Raw genomic sequence first — 24,953 nt, forward strand, 5'->3', positions numbered from 1 at the left:
AGACTCAGTTTGATAGGCACATTTTAAATAGTGAACAATGTGTTAGGATTGAAGCAATTGTGAAAGATGTAATTCCTGAAACTAAAGTTTTTCCTCCTTGGCTCCCTCATCTTGTACCACAGTGTTCTAGTCATAACCAAAATCTTGAGATGGGGCCTACCAATCTGAATGTTAAGTGCACCCCAGGGCTTTTACACATCAGAGTGGTTTGGAATCTAGAAAGCCTGTGTCCTTGTGCAGAGGAGTCGTAATGTTCAGAGAAATACATCATGAGATACTAATGATTCTGGTATGAAATGTACCTAGTATAGAATTTGGGAAATCCTAAAAGCCAGAAGCTGAGGATTTTGCAGACCCTCAAACATAAGGAAGCACAGGGGAGCAAACTTTGTGGATTTGGTTAAGAAAAGTGCCAGGAAGGCTTTCCTCCCTTGTACAAACAACTTTATCATTTGGATTTGCTTCTTTGTAATAGTCCTGATGGAGGAAGATAAAACCCGTGGGTTTTCCCATCGTGTACCTATAAAATGGAAGCTGAGGCCATCAGTTTAAACAGGTTATAGTTGATAAGAGTAATGTTTAATTGATTCCAAATAGACACTGAAGATCCAAAGATGTATAAATACAGTATTTTAAAAGATTGAGATGAAGTTTGAGATTGCAGTCCAAACCATAACAGCTGTGGTGGCTTAAGTTTAGTCCAGTTTTCTCATCTTTAAAATTGAGGATTGTGTGGATTAAGTAAAATGAAGGCTTTACTAAACCTTTTTGACAGTTAGGGAAGCAGACAAGAAAAGCCCCTTGGTCTGATTAAGTCAAGGCAAAATGATCAAAGCAGAGGAAAGAGCATACATGCTTACCAACTTGGAAAAGTTAAGCAAGTGTTAGGTGGGCAATAAGCATTCAAGGGAGAATGTAGTTAGGGAGTGGGCTACAGTGGGAGAACCAAGGAAATGGGAATGAGAAAACAAAGTAGGATTCACAAGACCCAATGGACAGGACTTGGTGATTGGGTAAATTGGGGTAGGGCTGACCAGCAAAATGGTTAGGCCTGGACAGGTTGGGTTTAGTGAAAGATAGATGAAAATTAGTTCCTTAATAGCCAGGGTCTTTCTTGGAAATTCATTATTTGTACCATGTAGCCTCACTGTCCATAAACAGGATGGGGTTGAGTGGGATAATACTCCTTCCAATCCTGTTGTAAATGGACACCCTGAACGTGAAAGTCCCTCAGCTATTTTAAGTCGAAGACAGTTGAGGTACCAGACCATGTACCTGGCCTGGGAAGGGCAGGGTCAATTGCCTGGTTCATTTACTCAAGCATCTACAACTAACAAGTTGGCAGACGCTTTGATTTTTTTTTGCAGGTGTTAATGCCAAGGAAGCTAAGTGACCAATGAAAAGCCATACGTTCATGTTCCAAGCAGACCTATAGTGACCATTTGGCTCATTTGATGGGACCAAATGCAAACATTACGCTGTGACTTTGTTTCAGTTGAGTGCAAGGTACCACTGCTTAGATTAACAATGGTCCACGCGGAGGTAACAAAATGTTGAAACTGCCAAGCTTTGAGCCTGCCCTGTAGGCACAAAGGCCCCTACTGCTAGGTCTCTAGTAGCTGATATATGTATATAGAGTTAACGCCCTCCCATACATGGGGAACAGAATTTTGTCAGGTACCCCTGTAACTCCCATTTCCTTAAACCATTCGTTTACCTGTTCAAATTGTGAAAAACAGTGTTACCAAGCACATAAGGTTAACAGCTAAATTTTCCATAAGCTTGAATTGCCAAGGAGATAGCTTCCGGCCTAAGGTACGTGTGCTTTAAATATTTTTTTTTTCATTTTTTTTTCAACGTTTTTATTTATTTTTGGGACAGAGAGAGACAGAGCATGAACGGGGGAGGGGCAGAGAGAGAGGGAGACACAGAATCAGAGACAGGCTCCAGGCTCCGAGCCATCAGCCCAGAGCCTGACGCGGGGCTCCAGCTCACAGACCGTGAGATCGTGACCTGGCTGAAGTCGGACGCTTAACCGACTGCGCCACCCAGGCACCCCTAAATATATTTTTATTCAAACCTCGAGGCTGTAGCTATAACAAGCTTTGTTGGCAATAACGGCCACATAATTGCAAAATGGGACCCCGTTATCAAAATCTGCTAAAAAAAATTGTTTTAAATTCAAATACGTGCCTTCTGGCTGGGTAGGCTCAGCGTCTACATCCGCCTCCACTGGAAGGGAGGCTACGGGGATGACCGCCAGAGACCTGCAGAGGCTGGCACTCCGTGCCTGCCCTCGCGGGCGTACACCGCCCTACTTTGGCGATGCCGTCATTCAACACCCACGTTAGGTAGCTCTATCCCGTCAGCCCCTGAGAACTACTTCCGGAATGTGTGAAGTTCTGGTTCCGGGGTCACATTGACCTTTACCACTCCTACGGCCGGAAGCCCTTTCGGCGTCTGCTCAGTTTCAGTGCTCAGCCAGTTCCGGCAGGTGGCGTGGGCGGGCCGCGCTGCGTCGCGCGGCCGGGAGACTTTCCCCAGCAAGGCCGGGGTGGGGGAGTTAAATACCGGCCCGCTCCCGGGGGGGAGTGGGCCCCTCCACGGGGGAGGAGGGGCCCAGCTAATCTCACAGCGCTTTAGATCCTGCTTCGGCCTCACTTGCGTTAACATGGCCTTTATACACGTTAGAAGGGGAATTTCCAACCTTCTCAGAATTAGTTTCAGTTTTCAAAAAGATGAGCGCCGGCTATGTTCAAGTTATTTTGGGTACCTGCTTGTACACACGCGGGAATATTCTGGAAGAACATAAAACTGAGCCGGCATTTCCTCATGAACTTTGGGAGAGATGTATGTTTCGGTAGTTTGAGTTTCTTGCTTAGCCAAATAAATGCATATTATTTTCATATTAAAAGGCAATATAAATGGACAGAAAATAATTTGAAAGCTACCAATAGCTTGCCAGTACTGAAAAGTAGTATTTTCTCTTGGTCTAGAGTTTTCATGACCTTTTATGTGATACCCACCACCACCTGCATAGGCAAATAAACCTAAGATGTTTTGTAATGCATACCACCACATTATCTGGCTCAAGAAAATTTTGTGTATCATCCTTAAAAGTGTTAAAGCATTCATTATGCTTCATTCTGGCTCTTTGTTTTACTTTTATTCCCACTTTAAGTTTTTTTTAAAAAAAATAGTTTATGTATCTTTATAAATAAGTCATTTTGGGTACAAGGTAAGTTACAAGTCTACATGGGAAATAAAGGGTATTATTTTTAACAAAAATATAACTGAGCTGTGATTATAATCAGAGTGATTTTCTTAGGTCTCTAATTTCACACACCATTCGATGTGAGCCAGAGTTGGAATAAAACTGTTTTCCAGGGGCACTCCTTCAAAATACTGCCCTTAACCCCACACTCCTCTCCTCATTTTTGACACTACTGCTTACAGAGCATGGTTACTTAGTAAAGAAAGAGAGAGAGAGAGAGAGAGAGAGAGAAAATAAGCATTTAAAGATATAATAGGGCAGCCTGCCCTGCTCTACCATACTGATTGAGGAGAAAACCCTGGACCTTTTTAAACTCCAGAATAGAGGGCTGACACTCCACAGATATTGGGGCTTCTGGTAAAGGAGACAGCACTGTATTACCCATGAGCAACGGACCCAGGGTTGTCAGAAAGGCACTATTTAAGGACATTTGTTCTCAATGGTGGCAATACCATCCTTTAGGGGGTGCAATTTGGAAATAAATGGGGAGGGAAGTTTTTGTCACAGGGAGGGGAAGCAACCAAGCATGGTGCTAAATGTCCTGCCATGTATGGGGTTGATTCCAAACAACAAAGAAAATTTTAGTTTAGATCATTTTACACGTAATAAAAAAACTTTTTTTGTTCCAGTTCATATACTTTTCAGCTTTCCAGGATTCCAAATGCTGTTTAAGTCAATGGAAGTTTGTACTGGGTTTTTTTCAGAATACTACCAAAAGTTGTTCAACTCTCTTAGTACGTACTCAGTAGAATCTGAGTTACTAATACAAAACACTTTTCTCTGTCTGCATGTGTAGCTACTGCGTTCACAGTAACTCTATGTATAGGTGTGAGCATCTGACCTCACTGTGTCTTCTAAGTGTATCTGTGCCCAAGCATTTACATATTTAAATACATGTTAAAACAAAATACTTTTATTTATCCCTATTTATATTAAAGTTAAGATGTGTTTAGGTAGGTTATATTATCTATGAATTTCATTTCAAGATAGTAAAGGGTAGAGTTAAGAGTATTTGCTATAGAAAAGTAGTGTTGGATGGTGATAGGGTTGAGAACCATCTGTTTAGGGGTCAAGAGACCATGTGAAACAGCTTGGAAAGAAGTCCTGACCACTTCTTGGGGAGCCTGGGTGGCTCAGTCAGTTGAGTGTCCGACTTCGGCTCAGGTCATGATCTCACAGTTCATGAGTTCGAGCCCCGTGTCGGGCTCTGTGCTGACAGCTCGGAGCCTGGGGCCTGCTTCCGATTCTGTGTCTCCCCCTCTCTCTGCCCCTCCCCTGCTCATGCTCTGTCTCTCTCTCTCTCTCAAAAATAAATAAACATTAAAAAAAGATTTTTTTTTTTTAAAAGAAGGTCTGACCACTTTTTGTCAACCCCACACCAGATCCCCTGGTCACACCCTCCTCTACATTCCCCCCCAGAAATTTCTGTGTCTTGCCCATAATACTCACCATATGGACCTTTGCAGCCCAACCAGAGGCATCATGTGCCAGTACTGATTATCTGAATTAGGATGAGAACTGTGGCCATTGTAGGAGGAAGGAATCCTTTGGGTTAATCTTAGGTATCTTAAGATTTTAAAGATATATAACAGTTTCAAATTTTCTAAAAAAAAGCATTTATACCTATATATCATGTGATCTGATCACGTCTCGAGGGTTCTTTGAAATCACGTTAAAAAAGAGGAAATAAGAGAAGGAAAGAAGGAGCACCTTTTGGAAAGTATTATTATATTGTTAAAGAATCCACTTCTATGACTATCATGAAGCCAAGGACGGTAACTACACTGGACTCTGGACTTTATGGTTATAAGCAGTTTTCTCTCTATACCTGGAAGATGCCAAAGCCAACTATACAGTAGGCTTTTTCAGAGAAGACAACTTTGTCTTTCTAGAAGACAAACCCGCTACTTTGCTTTATGAGGCAGTTAGCAACCTCAAGCCACAGACAGGTTGGGACCTGCGCAGACATCAGTGGAAACAGGGAGAAGGGAAGGGACTCAGGATAGGGTTTTGTCTCCTGTTTAAGTAGGCCAGGGTGGAAGGAGAGAAAAGCTCTACTCCTTGGTTCAAATCCTGCCAGACCCAAACCAAATTCCAGTGAAAAGAATTCCAGCTGAATGCCTCATCTTGGCAATTTTCAAGGTCTCTACTCTGCGAAAGCGTTGGGTGGGTGGAAAGCCTAAGCCACCTATATTTCCCACCCTGTTTCTCTTCTTGCTTTTCCATGAAATGTAGCAGAACTTTCTGCATGCAAACCTCTGGTTCCAACAGGAAAAACTAGTCACAGAATGACAGAAGAGCTGTAGGCAACAGACATGAGCTATGAGCAAGCCTGGGTTGGCTTTTGCTGAGTTTCACCCCACCAATATCAGGATACTCAATCATATCTTAAGGGCTTCATACTAAATAGGAAAATGTTAAGATTCACCTAACAGTGGGGCCAAAAGCACTGAGCATTCTTTGCATCAGTGGGAACATGTACAAGAGAGTCTGAACAGTTGGGTTACTGAAGAGGAAAGGTGAACAAGAACGATGACTAGGTATCTTCTAAGACCAGTCACACAGTTCAAGCTAGAGAACTTGATTTCAGGGGAGGTAAGTGACTCACACTAAAGCTAAACTCTTAATGAGGTACTCAACTCCCTACATGATGGTGTTTCATTCCTGATTGGCCTATCTCAGCCCTTCCCCCAGGAGAGAGAACTCTAGATAATGAATAAAGCCAAGGAACACATAGGGCTCCGGGCCCAAACAACTGTACACTGTTTATTGAGAACACCCGTAGATGGTGGGAAGGAGGGATGCCCTGTACCGCATCATGGCCACCACGGACTGGGAGCTGGGCCCAGAGATCACTGGCACAGCTGGGGGGTGGAGGGGTGGGCTTCCCATGACTCACTGACCATCACAAAGGTAGGAGGAACAAGAGAAGGCCAGACCTGAGAGCCTGGTACCATACTGCAAATGGGGATTGATTGGCCTTTGCCTTTCAAAAACAGAGGGTCAGGGGAGGGGACTACTAGAAAAAAATAGAAACTCTAAGATTAAAAAAAAAAAAAAGTCCTGTACAGAACAAGACAGCATCTGCACTCCAGGGCCCAAGACTGGCAGCAGGGACCTCAGGCAGGCAGGCCAGGAGCCTCCAGGGAAAGATCAGTGGTTCGGCTGAGACAGTCAGCTGCACATAATTGGCTAGTCGCCAGCACCCAGCCCCTTGGGAATATACAAATATTTACCAGATTCTCTTTGCTTGTTACAAAAAGAGATAAGAAAGCTTACAGCAGATTATTTACAAACAGTATCCTGGGATATCGTGAAGGCAGAGGTGGGCTGGCTTGGAAGGTGGGGTCTGTGGGGGCAGAGCAGCCACAGTTGGCCCAGAGGGTCCCAAGCTGGCCCCCTCCACAGGCTCCAGGCTCTGCAAGGCACTGGACTCTTACTGGGAAAGGGGCTTAATTCTTCTTGTGGAGGAACTTCATTTTGTTGCCTGTGGGTCAGAGAGGGCAAGAGTGAGAATGTTTCATTATCAATTCTTCCAATAGCCCTAACCCTCCCTCTCAGTGGGAGACAGGATTAGAAAGACTGGACTTCAGCTGTGACAGATCTGATTCAGGGCATTGAAAATATGCTAGAGCTCTAATTAGGGCACTGGTATCAATCTCTGTGGGGCTATATGGGCAAGCTATTTAGCTTCTTTGGCCCCAATTTCCCTTTAAACTGAGACATTCTATGATTCCATGATTTAATTGGCTGAGCTCTTTCAAGGGAGTGGAGGTTTTCAGAGAAGGACACTCTAGCACCTCGACTTCTGTAGACTCCTTTATGGCCTAGAGAAAAGCTCCCTGCCCCTAACATCCTCATATTCACTCAGGAAGGAGTACACTGAAAAAGACCTGATTTATGTAGGGATCTGTGGTTTCTCCTGGTTCTGCAGTTTGGTAAATGTGGTAAATGGTCTTGGAGCACTGGGCTGGGAACCTCTTCGCCAGGGGATCTCTTACTGTTCGGTCTACAGCCCCAGTATAAATATCCAATGATGGTACTGGTTTAGAGAAGTTTGGACACAGCCTTCTTGCTGAACACCCATCTCATCAGTGACCATGCTTCTTACCCAAACCTCGGAGAAACTTATTCATCCCACTCTGTTCAGTGTCTGGGAGTTCCTCTAAATACTGCTCCACTCGCTGCTCAAAGAGGCCTGGGAAAGAGGAGGAACAGGGAAGAGAACAGTCATTGCAGGGAGGAAAGGGGAGGCCTATTGGAGGGGATCATGGGCACAGATCCCCAAAATGGAGAAACTGAAGATCTGCAATTATAATTTATGGCAGCATCTTGTTAGAATTCAGACTGTTTCATTGGAACTATAATTAATGACATCTCACTGTGTTCACTGCTGAAGCAAGAAGCCCTCAGTACGTTGGCTCCCAGTGCACATCCCTGGCCCTGAACTGTATTCCATAAGGCAAAGATGCCATTCCTGATTTCAGAACTGGGCACCTTCTCTAGTTCCTCTTAAATCACTCTACTATGTTGTTCCAAAAGATTTGTTAGACTAAATGGGCAGTAGTAGTGGATAGAAGAAATAACAACCCTGAGGTTAGACAGAAAGATCTTGATGAGATTTTATAAAAAAGGTCCTACAGTGAGCTGAGCCTCTGAACGGTGGCTGCCACCAACCTCAGACAGAAAGCTAGCTCAATCTTCTTCAAGGGCTTTTCCAACCTGTGATTCTCAGAACCCCCGAAATTGCTCAGTCTTGTCTTTTTCTCTGAATAAGAAAGGCATCTGAGGAGGGTATGGGCAACCAATGGCATGCCACTCTTGGGTAGAGAGGAGTCCTACTCTCTAACCACGTGGCTCCAGTCTGCGCACAGTCTTGTGACAGCATCTACTGGGACAGGAGCAGAAGAGAGCTCCCTTGGCAGTTTCTATGAGAAGAAAGGAATGTTAGGAGGACTGGCCCTCGCTGATGATACCGAAGAGTTTCCATCACAGTACCTAACTATTCAGCCCTGTAGTAGCAGAAAACGTAGAGGAGAGGGCCCATAGCCCCCAACCCCAAGCTCTTCTGGCCTTACCCTTTGCACGACACTTTCTTAGCTCCCTGTCTTGGATGAAGCCAGCAAACATCTGAGACTCCATAAAAACCTCCAGAAAACGGCGGATGCTCTTGGAGGCCACAGACTTGCGGAAGGCTTCTCGCTGAAAGGCCCTCTCCCCCTTCTCACTCTGGGTCAGGAAGAGGGAGTAGTGTCCAACAGTCTCCACAAAGAACCGGATAAACACCTCTGACACCAGCCCATTGAGGGTATTACATTCTGGAAGAGAAAAGATAATCTTTGAGGTTCAGGTCAAGAATCTGTAATCTCCAACCTGCAACCCCACCCTCCAGCTGGTTTTGTCTCCCTCTCTCCCAAGAGAACTTCCAGCCAGAACCACTTATCTGTTTTTGAAACCTTATCTCTTGTGCTCCTGGCCTTGTAACTAGCCCCTGAGCTGGAAGATCAGAAATGATTGTCTGAACATGGAAGTTGGCAAATATTCACAAGTGAATGAGAGTGGAAATCAGAGACCAGAGGATCACTTTCCCCACACTCCTCACCCTTGGTGGTTTTCCTGGCTTCACAAGAAAAGGAAGTTACCTCCGTCTCCTGCAGGGGCTCAACGCAAGGCCCCAGAGGGAGGAATAACTAGTTTTCTGTCAGCAAAAAGAGTCCTGTGGTTGCCACATGTCTTTGGGTTTTCCTTCTCAAACCTCCTGAGGTAGAGAAGAATTAGAGGGAAGAGGGTAGCTTTATAGCCTGGGCCTCGCTAGAAGCGCCCCCAGTGTTGTTTATGTTTCTTTGACAAGACACCACAATACTTCTCTCCCCTTAGTCCCATTATTCCCTGAGCCCACTGGTAGTGGGGCTAGAGATTTCTAGGCTAGACTGAGACCAAGGTCCTATAGCTGAAGCCTCATCAACCAGAAGGGTCTGGTGTGTAGAAACAGGGTCCCAGTACCATGAAGCCCAGACCCAGAGCAGAGGGAGTCTGGGGGCAGAGCTGATCCTGCCCAGGGCAAGCCTCACTCACCATCATCAGAGTCACTGTCAGAGTCCTGGGAGATCAGTTCGTTCTTCCTCTCTAGAGCCTGCTCCAGAGCCGCCTGTAACTTCCTCGGTAACAGCGTGTCCTCATCATCCATCTATAGGAGAAGGAAAACACACAGTGATCATAATCACATCTGACACTGGCTGAGCACTTACTATATGCTAGGCCCTGTTTGAAGAACTTAAATATATAATTTTATTCATTCCTCCCAATAAACCTGATGCTGTTATCAACCTCATTTTATAATGAGAAGCTGAGCACAAAGAGAGGTTAAGAAACTTGTCCAAGGTCACACAGGTAAAAAGTGGTACAGTTGGTGGCATTCACTGGCCACAGGTAAAAAGTGGTACAGTTGGTGGCATTCACAGGACCAGTCAGGGGTTCCTCGCCCAGCACCCTGATCTCTAGTTCCAAAGTGGGAAGCAGAGCTGGTTCAGGGCAGGGAAACTGTGGCCCGGCCTGTGTCTCAGTTATAAGGCTAGGCTGTCCTTCCTGTTTCTGCAGTCTGGTTCCATGTCTGTCTGGACCTTGATGCCTGTACCCAGGAGTCACAGCTGTCAGTGGTGTGTAACATACTGTACATTCCCAGGGGGTACATTGTGGGCTATGCTCCTTAGTGGAGAGCCAGACTAGCAAAGGCTTTTTGAAGTTGACACGATGACTGCAAACCTTGACATTCCCTGGCATTTTCGGAGGCCTGGCCAAGACCATGCAGCTCAAAACTGGCAGAGCCAGAGCTCAAGTGTTTGGACTTCCAGGCCATGCTCTCCACATACCTACACTCCCGTCACACTGGATAATCCCAACCAGAAATGCAGATCCTGTTGGGGTCAAGACTTCTCAGATCAGCCTCTCCCCGCCTTTGTCTATTCTGTGAATATGGAACCCAGAGAGCTCAACAAAGAGGCTACGAAAGTTAAGCAATGTGTGTAACAGTGCTGGGTGTTCTCCAGCCTGCATCAAACAAGCACCCACCCAGGGCAGGCCACATTCTGTGGTGTCCTGCTCTTACCTGTCGGATGAATCGGTCAGATCCCAGATTCACCATCAGTGCCTAAGAGAAAGAGTCATTAGTGGCAGTGATGCAAGGTGTGAGTCCCTGCAATGCCCTCCCCAGGCCTCCAGACCTCCTGGACTCCCAGAGTCAGACAATAGGAATAACTCCAGTCAGGGACAGACCACCCAGGGAGAAAGGATAAGAGCTGGGTAGAGAGGCCCAGAAGCCACAAGTGAGAAGATCCCAGTGGTCTTTCTCCCTTTTTTCCCCCCTCCCCCCTCCGCCCCTCCCTTCTGGGCGTTTCTGTTCCTTCTGTCCCTTCCTTCCTCCCCTCCTTGCCCAGCTGGCTCCCCAGGTGGCCCACCTCCTCCACAGGCAGCTCCTTTAGTTTGGGGAGGGAACTGGAGAGCAGGCCAACCAGGAAGGGTGTGGGACAGCAGACGATGTCAATCATGGAGGCCGGAAGGACAGGAATGAAGGTGTGCTGCCAGGAGAAGGGGTAGAGCAAGGCCACCACAGCATGGGAGCAGCTGGAGAGGGTACTGGTAGACAGACAGAGACAAAGCACCTGAACCCAGGCCCAGCACCTTCAGTGAAGGGGAATTAGAGCCTGCTATGGGTTCAAAACATCCTTTTATAGGTTAAACCTCCCAGTGCAACAAAAGTGCTAATGGAGTTCAGGTCTGGGTCTGCCCCTGCAGGCTGGTGAAGACCCCACATTCCCACCACTCAGGGCCTCAAGGACACTGGTACCGCCCTCTGTGGGACTCTACCTAGGAACAGTGATTAAGGTATAGCAACACTTGAACACACAAAACACTCACCTACATACCCCAAGGGCCACACTAACGTACAGATAGGCCTAACTTAGAGAGGGAGTATCAGCTCAAGCCAGGGAGTATGAGGATAAGGCAAGCAAGAGTTGATCACAAATTCATAATGTGGAAGAACTAGAAAGCCCTCATAGGTCATCTTATCAATTCCACATTTTACAGCTGGGGCCACGGATATGAAGGGTCGGTTTCATAAGTGGCCGACCTAGGACACAACCAGTTGTCCCATCTCCCAGTCCAGTGTTACTTGACTACTCTGCCCTCTATCCTAACCCCCCTCTCCCTAATTGCAAAAAGTGGTCTGACTGAGGACCCCTGACTGAGGTGAGGCACCTGGCACCATTCCACCAAGCTGAGAAAAGTGTCCGCTCCCACCTTTCCTCACCTAACATCTCAGTGGGGCCATCCCTCTCTCAGCCTAGAAGGGGCTCCAGGCCTCTAGACCCAGCAGCACTACAGGGCCGGCTATCAGAGCAGAATGACCAGTGCAAGACAGGGAGGAAGAGCTGTAGGGTGCTAGCTAGAAGGAAGTGTATACTCCCCACGTGAAGGGCCGGTGTGGGGTACTGGTAAACACAGGAGATCCACCCGGCTTGAACAACCCATCTGTTGGGAGGAAAATCAAAGGCTCTCCCCTAGAGACCATATTACAGATGAGAAGGCAGAAGCCTGCAGTCAAGTTCAGTCTTAAACCTGACTTTCCCACTCTGACCCGCTGCCTCTATTGGTCCCACCTATTAGCCATAATAGACTCTACTTGATCAGATCCAGCAGGGATTCTCTCCCTTTCCTAATGCCCCACCAGTAGGAGAACACGGTTCAATCCATGACAGAAGCAAACCCCCTCTTACAGAAGGATCTTTGGATGTTCACAAGTATTTTGTCACCCAGTGCCTTGTCTGGCTCTCCTGCCACCCTATGGACACCTAAAATAGTGCTGGGCCTTGAGGAAGAGACCCAGGTGTCCTGACTCTGACAGCCCTTCCCTTGGGGACAACAGCTCCCCACATGGTGAGGAGAGCCATCCAGAAAAGATGTAGAAAAGGGCTGTCTCAGGGTGGAGGGACACACTGATCTCCACAATCCCCTCCAATGAGCCTGGGTCTTTGGAGGCAGAAGGTTTTATATAACCCCTAGGGCTGATCACTGCAGAACCTGTGTATATACATAGTGCATCCCTCCCATATACTCAGACATAAAACTAGACCAGAGGGATAAAGGATCTGTGGAAAACCTAAAATGTGAGCAATGGAACATGAGCTGGCTGGACTTACTGAGCCCTGACCCAGTTCAGGCCTGCATGCCATCGCTGGACTGCCTACCCTGCCCCTCTCCAGTCACAGGCAGACCCTGTGCATGATAGACATCTTTTCTAAGATCCAAGAGTGGCAGAACTTGAATGCTGAGCCAGGAAAAGAACAGAGCCTTGGGGTACTTTCCTTCCAGAATGGTGCAGGAATGTGCTCAGAGGCAGGGGCAGCCACAGAAAACAACAGCTCTATTCAGAGCCCTAGTGGAGCTGGGCTATGGGTGGGGGTGGCAAAGATGAGGCCCTGCCCTGAGTGAGGGAATGGAACCTTCAGGAAAAGAAACCTCAGGGTCCAGCCTTCATTAGGGACACCAAGCTCTGGCCGGAGCAGAACCTCACAGCTGGGAAGCCAGTGGCTTTGCTGATGGATAGTGAACTAGGGGGCAGAGAGGTAGCAGATAGGGGCCCCATGGAGCTGCTGTACTTGGCTAGTTCCAGCTGCTGGGCTTGGTCCCTTCCTGAGGACCTGATGGGCCCACAAGATACAAAGAGCTGTGGGATAAAGAAACACTGAGACTGGGCAGGAAGTGAGGGGCTGTTTTCATTTCTAAGGCTGGCCTTCTCTGGAAAAGTCAGCAGCCCTGGCATTTCCTCCTCTTCCTTCTCCTGGGCCAAGGGTGGGCCTGGCTTCCTGCCCCAGTGCCCTGTGAGGGCATTTAGGGGCCCCTTTCCCCAGCTCTCCTCAGTAGCCCCTCACACAGACAGAAAGACCCCAGGGAGCCTGGGCCTACTGAGGACCAACCAGAAAGAGGATTTTCCTTTTCTCCCCCTCCTATTAGCACCTGGCACGTGGTATGGCACAAAGCAGGTAGGTTAACAAATGTCCAAATGACTGAATTAATTCTACCCATCTAAAGAAACCACTTCTTCCTGTGATGGATTCTTTGACCAAAAAAATACACAATGTGTTGCCAAGATCTCATCCTTTCCCTGCCTGTCCACTCCCCACACATACTCTATGGTTTAAATATTTGTGTCCAAAATTCCAATGCTGAAATCCAAAACCCAAATATGATAGTGTGAGGAGGTGCGGCCTTTGGGAGGTACTCAGGTCATGAGGGTGGGGCCCTCATGAATGGGATGCATGTCCTTATAAAACAGACCCATAGAGCTCCCTCGCCCCTTCCACCACATGAGGACACAGTGAGAAGGCACGAGCTGTGAACCAAGAAGCAGGCCCTCACCAGAACACAACCGCGTTGGTGCCCTGATCTTGGATGCCCAGCCTTTAGAACTGAGAAATACATTTCTGTTGTTTACAAGCTACTCAGTCTGGTATTTTGTCTCAGCAGCTTGAATGGACTGAGACATTTTCTTTTAAATCCTGACTGTCTAGAAGAGTTCAGCTCCTTCCACAACACCCCTCCCATGGCCACAACCAGATCTTGGCATCTAGAACTTCTCTACCTGTAAAATCATAAATGTCAACATTTCTGACCAAGACCTATGATCCAACCAGCTCTTTTCTTACTCACCCTAAACCAGCTGCCCTGCCTCACAGGCACCTCCTGTCTCTGGACATTTTTTCCCTTTCCTAGTTTGACTAGACAACCTTCCTGCAACCAGTCTCCTCCCCAGCACCCTCAGTGCCTCACCTTCTCAAATGGCCTTCTCCACAAATCCCCAAGTGCCTGGCCCTGAGTCATGCCAATCAATTGTCCTCTGCAGGTGATGCCCTAACTGGTTCCTCCCTGGGGGGCTCAGCATTACTCCTCCTACCTCTAGTCAGTGCCCTTGGCCCTTCCTCACAGTGGTTCTGCCTAGAATTCATACCTCTCCTCAAACTCAGCATCCCACAGAGATGGCCTTGCCTGCCCTTTCAGAGGAAGTGCAGCCATCAGCCAGAAATCTCCTTACTCTACCTTTCTCCATAAAATGTATCTGTATCTGCACACTTGGCTGGGGCAAAAGAACAAATGTCCCACCTCTTCCCTCAGGCAAAGTCCTCCCTTGGGTTCTCAATCCTACCACACCAATACCACAGTAGCTGGCATATACCAGGGCTCGTAAATACATGTCAGATTAATTAGTGGATGTGCCTTCCCCCTCTTCTTCCCCTTACCCTGCTGGGCCCTACCTGAGCTTATCTGCCACAAAAATGACCCGACGCTCCAGCAGCAGCGATGCAAAGATTCGGATGAGCTGGCGCACACTGAGACAGGTAAAGAGGCACTCAAAGTCCACATGCTCCAGCCGGGAGTCCATGGGCCGCCGCAGCTCTAACACCTGCAGGAGAGCAAGGGGGAAAGTGGGTCTAGGCAGGCCAGGTGGGTGTCACACCGGGTCCTATACAAAGTGACAGGCTGGAGGTTTCTCTCCCCACCTTCCCTTTTCCAGGTCTCTAATCTACCCCACCATGCAGTAAGACCCAGTCTCTGTCTCCTCTCAGACCACAGTACTTAGACACCTATCCTCTGAGCACTGGGGCAAACTGGATGATGAAGGAGGCTCCAGAAGGAAGGAGTTGATGGGCCATCCATCAGGCTCTCAGGAAAAGGAGGAGAGGTGACTATTCTTACAGATAAGGAGAATGAGGGGACCACACAGCTTTATCTGTGGGGTACCCCTCGCCCCCTTGTCCATCTCCCCAAACAAAGGTCTTGGCATCCACGCTGACCAGACCCCACAACCAATTGCTGCTCCCCAGGCCCTAGGAAGAGCAGCATCTCTGTATCCCTGACTGCCACCTCTTGAAAGCCAATGCTAGTGTCCTTGTTGTCATGTCCTCTCCCTTTCCTGTTAGTTTCCTTCCAGAGGTCATGTTTGTCCTACCATTCTGGCCTCTGTCTCTGCCAGCCTGTCTAATCTCTGTGCCAGTGACAAGGAAAACACAAGGAAAGGGCTGGCTATTCCACAACAGTGCCAGGAAGCAGGACTTTCTGTATCTGGGCCAGACCTAGCTGTCCTCCCTCCAGGGTGCTGCAAGGCCACTCCCAAGGTCACTGCTGTGGCACAGAAAGCCACTTCCCTGAGGGCAATCCAAAGGGTGAAGGATAGCAATTGACCCTAGCTGTGAGAGCAGGAGAAACTGCTGATGCCCAGGCCATGCCAAAGCAGCTGTCACAGGGACCTGCAGAGTCTCATTCAGTCTCTCAGCGCATGTGGGCAGCAAGGAGGTGCAGGCCTCCTGATAAGCAGGGTGAAAAATGAATTCCCTCTTAGATCCCCTTTAGAGCCCCATATCATCTCATGTATTTCTCAGGGTCTAAGCAAGGGAAGTTCAAAGTCCTAGCTCAGTACTCATCTCTCCAGGTCCCAGAGACCTGGCACAAGCTGCCCTAGCGATGGGTGCATGCTATCTTTCCCACTGGATGGTGAACTCCCAGAAGGCCCAGTGGTGAGCACGATGCCGCGCACACACAAGGAATCCCATACCACAGTTTCCCCAGAGGCCCCTGCACCCCACTTGTGCTTGCCCCACCCCAGAAGTCACAGTGACGCTCTCCTACGCCGCTCCACCCCCAGGGGTCTGTGTGCAGTCCAGCAGGCTCTGCTCTGCAGCGCAGCTTCACACTCCCAATACCCCCTGGGGTCCCTCCAGGGTGTGAGAATGCACAAAAGCAGCTCATGGGGCCTGGGCCTCCTCTCACTCACCCCTGCCCTCGAGGGTCACAGTCCAGCGGGGCTGACTGAGTCTAAACAACCACAGCTGTGAGATTGGTGTCAGAACGGAGGAAGCTACGCTTCACATCTGTACGGGGGCCTGTACAGGCCCAGAGGGCCCAGAGGAAGGGCGAGACCCCAGCTGAGACAGGAAGGGGTCAGGGCAGTGGCTCAGAGCACAAGATACTTCACTTGGGCCGTCTAATGAGAGAAGGGAAGAGTGTTCAAGGCAAAAGGAAGCAGGGTTCAGCGACAGTAAGCAATTCAAGTCAGAGTGCTGAGAAATGAGGCTGGTGAGGGTGGGGCCATCCCGAAAGGCTCTCAGGCAGGCTGCTGGGATCTCCCATCAGGGCAAGGCTGGCCATCTTGCGCCAGACCCCTCAAGAAGCCTAAAGTCCCTCTAAACGAGGGTGGTTGAAAAGAGGCCAAGAGAAAGCCCTGAAATGGCATTTGCGCCACCGGCAGTACCCTGTGTTTCTACAGTCAGACCCTCTCCCACTCTGCAGCAACTAAGCCATTTCTTCTTCCCTCTGCTAGAACCCAGCACCCACCTCTCACTCTCAAATGGCCTTCTTTTCCATTTTGAGAAAACCGAAGCCGCCAGAGGAGAATCCAAAATCTATGAGCCATGGCCCTTCCTGCCAACCCACAAGGAAGTGCCTATTTCTCCTAATGAAAGTCAGTCCCTCCCCGGATCCCACAGCCCTGCCACCTCCTGGGCAACAGAGGGTCCTCTCCCTCCCTGCTTCTTTCACCTCTGCCTCAGCGGGGCCATTCCCACCAGCCTCAAGACAACCATCTGGAGCCCCCTTTCAACCACTGACTGTCCCCTTCCCTAGTTCTCTTCATCACCAAGCGTCTTGAAGAGATGTCCATGCAGTCTATTCCCACTTTCTCACTCCAATTCACTTCTCTACTCAATCCACTCAGGCGTCTGGGTCCCTGGCCCCAGCTCCACTGAAATCCACTCTTGTCATTGCCATTCCTCATGGCATCTTGCCATTCCTCACCCTGACCTCACCTGATCACCCCTTCCTTCTGGAGATGCCCCCTTCTTGGCTTCCAAGCCACGGCCTGCTATTCTTCCTGTCTTCTCACTCCTGAGGGTGGCTACTCTTCCGCTGCAGGACCCCTAAATGTTGGGAGTTCCCCAGGTCTGAGGAGGATCTTCTCTCGGGTGCCTCACAGGTATCTTTAACAACACGTACAAGATCCACTTCCTCCTCTTCCTCTTCAGAGCCTGCTCCCCCTACAGGCAGCACTCCATCATCTACCCTGTCACTCAAGCGAGAAAGCTGGGAGTTAGCCTTAAAATCTCCCTAACATTTATTTTCACTCAAACTGGTCCTAATTCTAAAACACATCTCAACTCCACCTACTTCTCCTCATTTTTCTATCACACCTTAATCCTAGCTACTATCATCTCTTGCCTGTAATACTATACAGGAGCTTAGCTGGTCTCCCTGTTTTCACTCCCATCCATGATCTCTATAGCAGCCAGAGTGAGCTTTTAAAAGAACATCTCAGATCTTATAACCCTGCTTTAGATGACATCCAAAATCCTCACCTTGGCCTAGCAGGCACACTGTGACGTGGCCCTTGCTTCCTATCACACCCTGCTCACCACCCTTTAGACCATCTCGACCTGTTTTCAGTTCCTTGTCACTTTCCCAACATAAGCCTTTGCCTGCACCATTCCTTCTCTACCTGGAATAACCTCCCATCCACACCCTTCTCTTTCAGTCTCCCTCCTCCACTTCATTTAGCTGACTCTACTCACCTTAGTCGCTTCTTCAGAGGAGGCCTTCCCTAGCCCCCCAAACCTAAAGCAGATCCCCTGTTACACACTCTCACTCCTGTGCTTGCACTTGGCACTTAACACTTTAGAAACTGTCTATTTAGACGCATGTTTATGTATTTACTATTGGTCTCTCCCACTAGATTACGAACCCCACAAGCTCAGAGCTGTGTCCCACGTCAACTTCATGACTACTCCCAGGTGTGGCACGATCCCTGACTGTGAGAAAACATTACCAGGAAATCCCTGATGAATGAATTAAAGGAGGGCAGGTGGAATGCACTGGAGTCCAAGCAGGTCAGGGAAGGCCCCCTTGCAGCTGCAGGGAGTTGGGCCCCAATTACAGTTCTATCATTCACTTCTCCAGTCCCTACTGATTAGGTGCACACACATGGAGAGCAAGGAAGGGGCCATGCTCTGCCCCTCCTGGGGACTGCAGCATTGGCTCAGCAGGCCTTGCTCCAGCCTCCAACCATCGTGTGAGAGAACAGGCAGCAGAAATCCCTACCTCATTGCCAGCACCTGGAAGAAATGTCTTCACTTTGATGGTCTTCCCCGGGGCAGGGAAGGGCGACTCCATGAGACTTCTCATGAAGGGATAGACCAAGGCGGCAGAGATCCCACGCCGGCGCTCCACCTCATCGAGGACCTGTACCCACCACCAGCAGTCCAAAAAGGAAGGGTATCAGGGCACTGCCCTTTCCCTACCTCCTGGGCAGAGAAGAGGGTGGCCTGGCATCTGACCAGCTGGGGCCAAAAGCTGGGGGACAGGAGGACTGTCTCACCAGCAGATTTACACTCTACCCTTCCTGCTTCCCTTGCACTCAATGACTGCTCTGCTCATTAACTCATCCTTGCCTTACACCCAGGAGCTGGGCAAAGGAAACACCACTTGGGAGTTGGGTCCCTGGGCACTTTGCTTCCCCAAGGACTCTGGCTCTTCCCATGGCCTAGGGACAGCTATGACACTGGCAGACCAGGTTGGTACAAGGAGCTGGGGAGATGCCAGCTGGACAGCTGGGAAGTCAGGCTTGAGAACAGGAAGGAGTCAGAGAGCCTGCTCTATTGCTCTTGCATTCTCTTTCTCTCGAGCTCACTCACTCACACACACAGGTGGTTTTCTCATCTAAGCTGGCTGCTGATACTCCTAAGGGAGCTGTCCGCTGGGGGAAAGGGGAGGGAAGTAAGCCGGAGCCCTCTTACCTTGGAAAACAAGCCGAAGCAGCCAAGGCGGCTGATGACACAGTATACTTCTGGCAGCCGAGGCCCTTTCCCACTTGGCTGGGTCGGGATGAGGCAGAGGAGAGAGAGACAGATACAGAGAATGCATGATGACCACATCTGGCTGCTTTTCCTCGGGAACTGAAGACTATGGACTGCTCTCCTAGTGGAAGACTCCAAGACCCCACTAAACCTCTACTCAACCAGGCCCCAGGTCTGGAAAGGCTGACACTCTTGGGGGGCAGGCTTCAGCCTCTGCTGGGTCTTCCAGCCCAAGGTGCCAGACTCCTGCTAAGCTCCTTCCAGGAGGACACGGACAGAGACTGGCAAAGGATTAAGCAGTATGGAAGAAGCTTTAGGGTGACTCATAGATTTACATCTCTAAGGCTGGGAATCCAGAGGATGCAATGATAACGAGAGGGACTTGTGTACATTCTTAGGAGCAAGCCGTGTAGTCCTCTGCGGCTCACAGGGGACATTCTAAAACATTCCTATTCTAGATTCCCCTTTCCTTCCTTCCTTGATCCACCCCATTCTAGTAAGGCAAACTGAAAATAGATAAGGGCAGTAAAGTACTATTTACTGAATATTTACCATATGTGAATCCTGGGCTTGGTACCTGACAATACCTTGTGACTCAGGCACTATCATCTGCATTTTATAGATGAGTAAACTGAGTTACAAAAATATTAAGCCATTGTCCAAGGGCATGCATCTAAAAGTCATGGAGCCAGGAGTCTCTTTTGGCCTCTGATTTGCTGTCTTATCTCTAAAGCATGCTGCCTTCTGACAGGATAGAAGGGAAAGGGACACAAAGACACAATAGAGGTATGCTACCAGCGGTGAACGAAGGAAAAAGGAGACTGAAAAGGTGACTGGCTGGCGGAGATGTGCATTAAGAGCTCCCCAGACCTGGAGACCCCAAATGCAGGCTGGGATGAGTCCACAGGAGTCTACTTGTCCAGCCAGGGGCTGGCAGGACTCTGTGGCTGCCTCTGGCTCAGAGGCCTGAGTGCCTGGCAAGGCCAAGTAGGGAGGGAGCAGAGCAGCAGGTGCTGGCCCCTCATGCAGGCTGCTAAGCAAATGCAGATGGGTCTATTTCAGTTTCCAAACCTGCTGGCCACACGTCACAGATCTAAAGAGAAGGCAGAATCTGTTTTTGTCCATATTAGGCCTGAAACTCACTCCTCTCTCTTTCCCTCTCCCCCGCCTCCCCTAAAGCCCCAAGTGATTAAATCAAGTATGTGGGATTTGGGTTAGAATCATTGTGTCCAATCTACAGGAATGCCGAGCTAGTGCCAGCCCCCTTGGCAGGGACCCAGCCCAGGCCCTCTCTGAGCACGCCAGGACAAACACGCTCTTCCCTGGGGGCAGCAGGCCCGCTGCAAAGGAGAGGCTCTGCTCCATCACTATTCCTGCAAAGGCAGCCTTTGGAACATTCCTCTCCAGGCCCAGGTGAACCTGGGGCATGCTGGACTCTGCCTGGCTCCCCACCTGGCATCCATACTGCTCCACATTCCCTTAGCCCTACTCACTGGGCATTCAATATTCAAATATCCCTTCCCCCTGGACTACCCTTTGGGGTGATCCAAGAATATCAGACTTGGTATTCAAGAACTTAGGGTCAATCCTGGCTCTGTCTCTCACTGGCTGTGTGACCCTGGGCAAGTCATTCCATTTCTTAATCTATAGAACTGACATAATAATACCTCATGGACTATTAAAAGGATCAAAAAAGATGACATACTTAAAGCATCTAGTCTAGAACATAATAGGTCCTAAATAATAATTCATTCCCTTTGTCTTCCCTTCTATGTTGAAAGTTCTACCTCCTCTACTAGACTATCTAAAATTCCTTGAGGATTGGGTTGGATTCATGTCTAACTCATCTTTTTGTGCCTTTAACATGCTGCCTGACCCTCAACAGGAGTATGGTACGTGTTTCGGAATGAATGAATGAATGAATGACCCAGAATCCATCGTTTGGGGTCCCTCCTATACATTACCTTTGCCTAGGACTGGCATCTAGTGAGTCCTTGTCCCACTAAGGCATGGGGACCCTTAAACACTGCTGACACCCCAAACCAACAACATCCCTAGTGAACTTCAGGGAGGAGTGTAACAGGACTCTCTTTACCTTACCTCAGTCTATTTCTCAGAACTACGGGAAGGGGTTTGGGGAAGGGCTTCTCTCTATACAACATGGCTTATATTTTCAAAACCTTCCCTTTCTCCTGTGTTCAAGGCATCTCTCCCAGAATCCCAGGGAAGGTACTGCTCTGTCCCTCCTCAGCCTCCAACACTATCAGACCACAGACAGGATTCTTCCTCACATCAGGCTGGCCAGTATGGGCATGAGGAAGGTTGTCCTCCACCCCTGTCTGATGCACACACATACTGCTGAAGTGATATGATCCTTCAATCTAGCATCAGCAATCAGAGCCCAGAAGCCCGAGGGAAATGAATGAGAAGAAAAAGTGTAGGAAAGTTAAAAACATATGACAGCCCAGTAGAAGGTGATTCACTCTCTCCTCTTATTGCAGATTATCTGAGATCCTGGGGCCTGATCAAAGGGGTCATTCTGAGTCCTGCCATCCCAGGAGTGCCTCCTCCTTGTGAGTGTGTGAGACTGTGTGTGTGTGTGTGTGCACGTGTGCTCTGCGGTGGCATCATGGAGCATACGAGGAAGCAGAATGTAGGCTCTCGTACAAGCTAGAGTTGAAGAAGATGCATGCACATGCACACACACTTATACACACATGTGGCCCAGCCCCACAAGGACTGAATGGCCCTACTCACCAGTAAGCGCCTGCAGTAGCCAAAGCGTCTGCTGCCATCTTCCCCAGTCAGCATGAAAGAGAAAGTCTCACTGGAATAGGGAGGGGTCTGGCATCAGGGAAGCATCAGAGGACCCAGGAAATAGCACCCAAGAAGAGGGAATGCCCTCCCAAGGAGGGGTGAAGGGCTAGGTTGCTGTAAGAGAGCAGGCTGGGACTTGGGTGTGCCCCATGCAGTTGCCCCTGCTATGGAGGTAAAGGAGATTCTGCCCCCTCCTGCCTCCAGCCAGACCAGGCCAGGCCTCACCTGCTATACTCTGACACAGGAAGCCAGTCCTTGGCATCAGGGAAACAAAACTGGGGAATGGCCTTGAGCCTCTCCTCTGCCTCCCGCATCTGCTTGGTGGGTCGGTCCAGCTATGGGGAGAGAAATATAGGGAGAGATAGACAAGAGAAGACGTGGATCTTGGAGGTGGTGGGGGGTGGCTGAGAAGCGTCTCCTCCCCTGAGAGCTCTAGATGGCATCCTACCAACTGGCATGCTTCTGCTTCTCAGCAATCCTGTTCCCATTTCCGATTCTTACAGCGAGGTCTGGGTGTGGGCTGAGTCATCATTTATTCATTCAATATGTGCCAAATGAGCGCTTTTCTGTGGCACCTGGCCCTGTGTCATGCTCTGGGGCTACCGATGGAAAACAACATGGGCAAGGTCCCTGTCCCTGCACATTCTAGTCAGGAGGGTGAGATACTCAACAACAAAATTTCAGAGGGTGCTGCAAAGGAAATAAATAGGGAGATATGACAGACAGAACCAGGCAGGGGAAGGGATATCTTAGGTATTTGGAAAGATCTCCTGAAAGAGGTACTATATGGGGAGAGAATGAGGAAATGAAAAAGAGCTGGCAGCCATGTGCAGAGCTGAAGAAAGAACATTCCAGGCAGAGGCAGAGAGAAAGGAGGCCAGGTTGGCTGGCTGGTGATGGGCAGAGAAGGTGTGGTAAGAGGGAAGGTAGGTAGGGGATGGGGAGGGACAACTCATCGGTACAGGGTTTCTTTTTGAGGTGATAAAAATGTTCTAATTGTACAACTCTGAATATATTAAAAGTCATTGAACTGTATACTTTAACTGGCTGAATTATACAGTATGTGAATTAGGTCTCAATAAAATGGTTTAAAAAAAAAGAAATAAAATAGTAGAAGTACCTGGGGGCCCTTCCTCAGGCCCTTTGCCAACCTTATAAAAAATTTGGATTTCATTCTAAGCATACTGGGAGGTGTTCTCTCCACCCTCATGCTCTGAACAAGCACGGACCCAAACCCACACCCCCTGAAGCCCTCTGTTCCCTGCTGGCTAGCAGGATCTATGCTCAGGGCTGTCGCAGTGAGGGGAGTGACTGCAGCAGGACCAGGATCTCTCTTGCTGCACAGATGGGCCAGGAAGACAAAAGGTGCTAGAGGAGGGGATGGGAAGAGGGAGAGATGGCCTCACCTTGGGAAACTGGTAGGAGACTTCAGGGAGGTAGGTGTTTCGAGATGGCTTCTTCTTGAGGGACACCACCACAAAGTACTCAAAAAGCTCCCGCTCTTGCCACTCGAGCAGTTCCAGCTCCAGGGTCCGATAGCTGGGCGCACGCTTCAGCATCGACTGGATGTGGACTAGGCGCTGTGTGTGGGCTGGGGGCAGGTCACAGGTCAGGGGACAGGCAGGCTGGACCCTCACAGATTCCACATCAGCCTCCCTCTCAGGCTCTGCCTCTGTGGACCACCTCTAAGTGTGGGAGCCTGGTCTGATGCCCTGTCCAGGCAGGTTTTGGGGGAGAAGTGGCAGGAGCAATGTATCTACGCCTGTGCAAAAGCCCTACCCTGCCTCAGGGAGCTACTACTGGAGCCTCTGGAGGCTGGGCTGGGGCTGGCAAGACTGCTTGAGCCCAGCAAACCCAGGCGTGTATCACTGCGCCTACCTACCTCTGCCTAGTGTCAACATGAGAAAACGTGGACCTCCATGGAGGCTTAATCCTGGACCCCTCTCAAGAGTCCTTGGACCTGGACCCTTTGTCCAGTTTCCTGACCCAAAGTCCACTTGCCCACATGCCGGGGGGAACCAGTAGAGAAGGGAAAGAAGGAGCTAGGTTCCACATACTATAACCATCCAGGAAAGTCTAGGCAGGTTTCCCAGTAGAGAAAGAACAGACATTTGTCCAAGGCTTCCGGAACAGGAAGTTCCCAAAACCTTTTCAGGGAGGTGGCAGGCCTCCTCTCTATGGATATGGGGGGTGAGTGGCTTTGGGGCCTCCAGAGGACCAGTTTTCCTCAGACCGTGGCACGTTTCTTAAGCCAGAAGAGGTACTTGCAATCTTCTAAACCCACCTCTAAACCTCCAGATTTGCAGCATTTACCAGGCAAATCTAGCACCTAACTCTCGGGGACGACACCTTGTGGAAGTCCAGGTGAAGGGGGCTGTCTGAGTTCAACTTGGCAGGGCTGCCTTGCACGCAGTAGGAGAGGCTCCCCTATAGTTCCTTGCTCTGTTGGCTGCTATCCTGCCTGCCTGTTGCCTCTCCAAAGCAGGCCAAATGGGGACGTTGGAACTATATGTGTAGAGGGAGGGGGGCGAGTCCCTACAGAGAGGGCTGGGAAGGGGTTCCGTGTTCTTGGGGAGCCACACCTCACCTTTGAACCTGTCGTCAGAGTCGCTCTCGCTCTCACTATTCTCATCTGGAAAAGTAACAGCAGGAGTGCACGCTTGCTGAGCCACCGCCCCACAGCCAATGTTCTCCATGCCCCCCTCCCAGCTATCCTCACAAGGGATGGATCATACCTAGTCTGGGCTTCTATGGGCCCAGGGTCCCCTGAGTTCAAACTGAAGGTGCTAACTGCTGTACAAACCCCTCTCCACCCAGTCCTGATCTGGGGAAAGTTGCTGAAGGCTGAGCTGGAGGCTGAACCAGAAGAGAGGCCTATAGGTCTGGAACATAGGGCTTGCCTCCAGGACGCGAATATTTGAAATGGGAAACAGACCACAGAGCTCTATAAGCCCGGCCTTTCCTTT

General features: G+C 49.4%; 1 protein-coding gene across 7 annotated transcripts in view; it reads right to left on the bottom strand.

Annotated features, from left to right (window-relative positions):
• Window positions 1-6,017: 6,017 nt before the first annotated feature.
• The window catches only part of DENND2B (DENN domain containing 2B), a 185,499-nt gene continuing 166,563 nt past the window's right edge, over window positions 6,018-24,953 (bottom strand). For 6 of the 7 annotated variants that reach the window (XM_043580583.1, XM_043580580.1, XM_043580578.1 and 3 more), the window contains 13 exons: window positions 24,575-24,619; window positions 23,394-23,578; window positions 22,213-22,322; window positions 21,928-21,997; window positions 19,111-19,188; window positions 18,416-18,556; window positions 14,584-14,732; window positions 10,729-10,906; window positions 10,380-10,421; window positions 9,350-9,461; window positions 8,353-8,592; window positions 7,386-7,472; window positions 6,018-6,761 (listed from right to left, as the gene is read on the bottom strand). In XM_043580583.1, coding sequence (XP_043436518.1) covers window positions 6,727-6,761; window positions 7,386-7,472; window positions 8,353-8,592; window positions 9,350-9,461; window positions 10,380-10,421; window positions 10,729-10,906; window positions 14,584-14,732; window positions 18,416-18,556; window positions 19,111-19,188; window positions 21,928-21,997; window positions 22,213-22,322; window positions 23,394-23,578; window positions 24,575-24,619 — 1,472 coding nt within the window. In that variant the 3' untranslated portion in view covers window positions 6,018-6,726. The remainder of the gene's footprint in view (window positions 6,762-7,385; window positions 7,473-8,352; window positions 8,593-9,349; window positions 9,462-10,379; window positions 10,422-10,728; window positions 10,907-14,583; window positions 14,733-18,415; window positions 18,557-19,110; window positions 19,189-21,927; window positions 21,998-22,212; window positions 22,323-23,393; window positions 23,579-24,574; window positions 24,620-24,953) is intronic. The other variant, XM_043580584.1, reaches the window with a different exon arrangement.

This window comes from Prionailurus bengalensis, chromosome D1, assembly GCF_016509475.1.
Source record: "Prionailurus bengalensis isolate Pbe53 chromosome D1, Fcat_Pben_1.1_paternal_pri, whole genome shotgun sequence".
Lineage (NCBI taxonomy): Eukaryota > Metazoa > Chordata > Mammalia > Carnivora > Felidae > Prionailurus > Prionailurus bengalensis.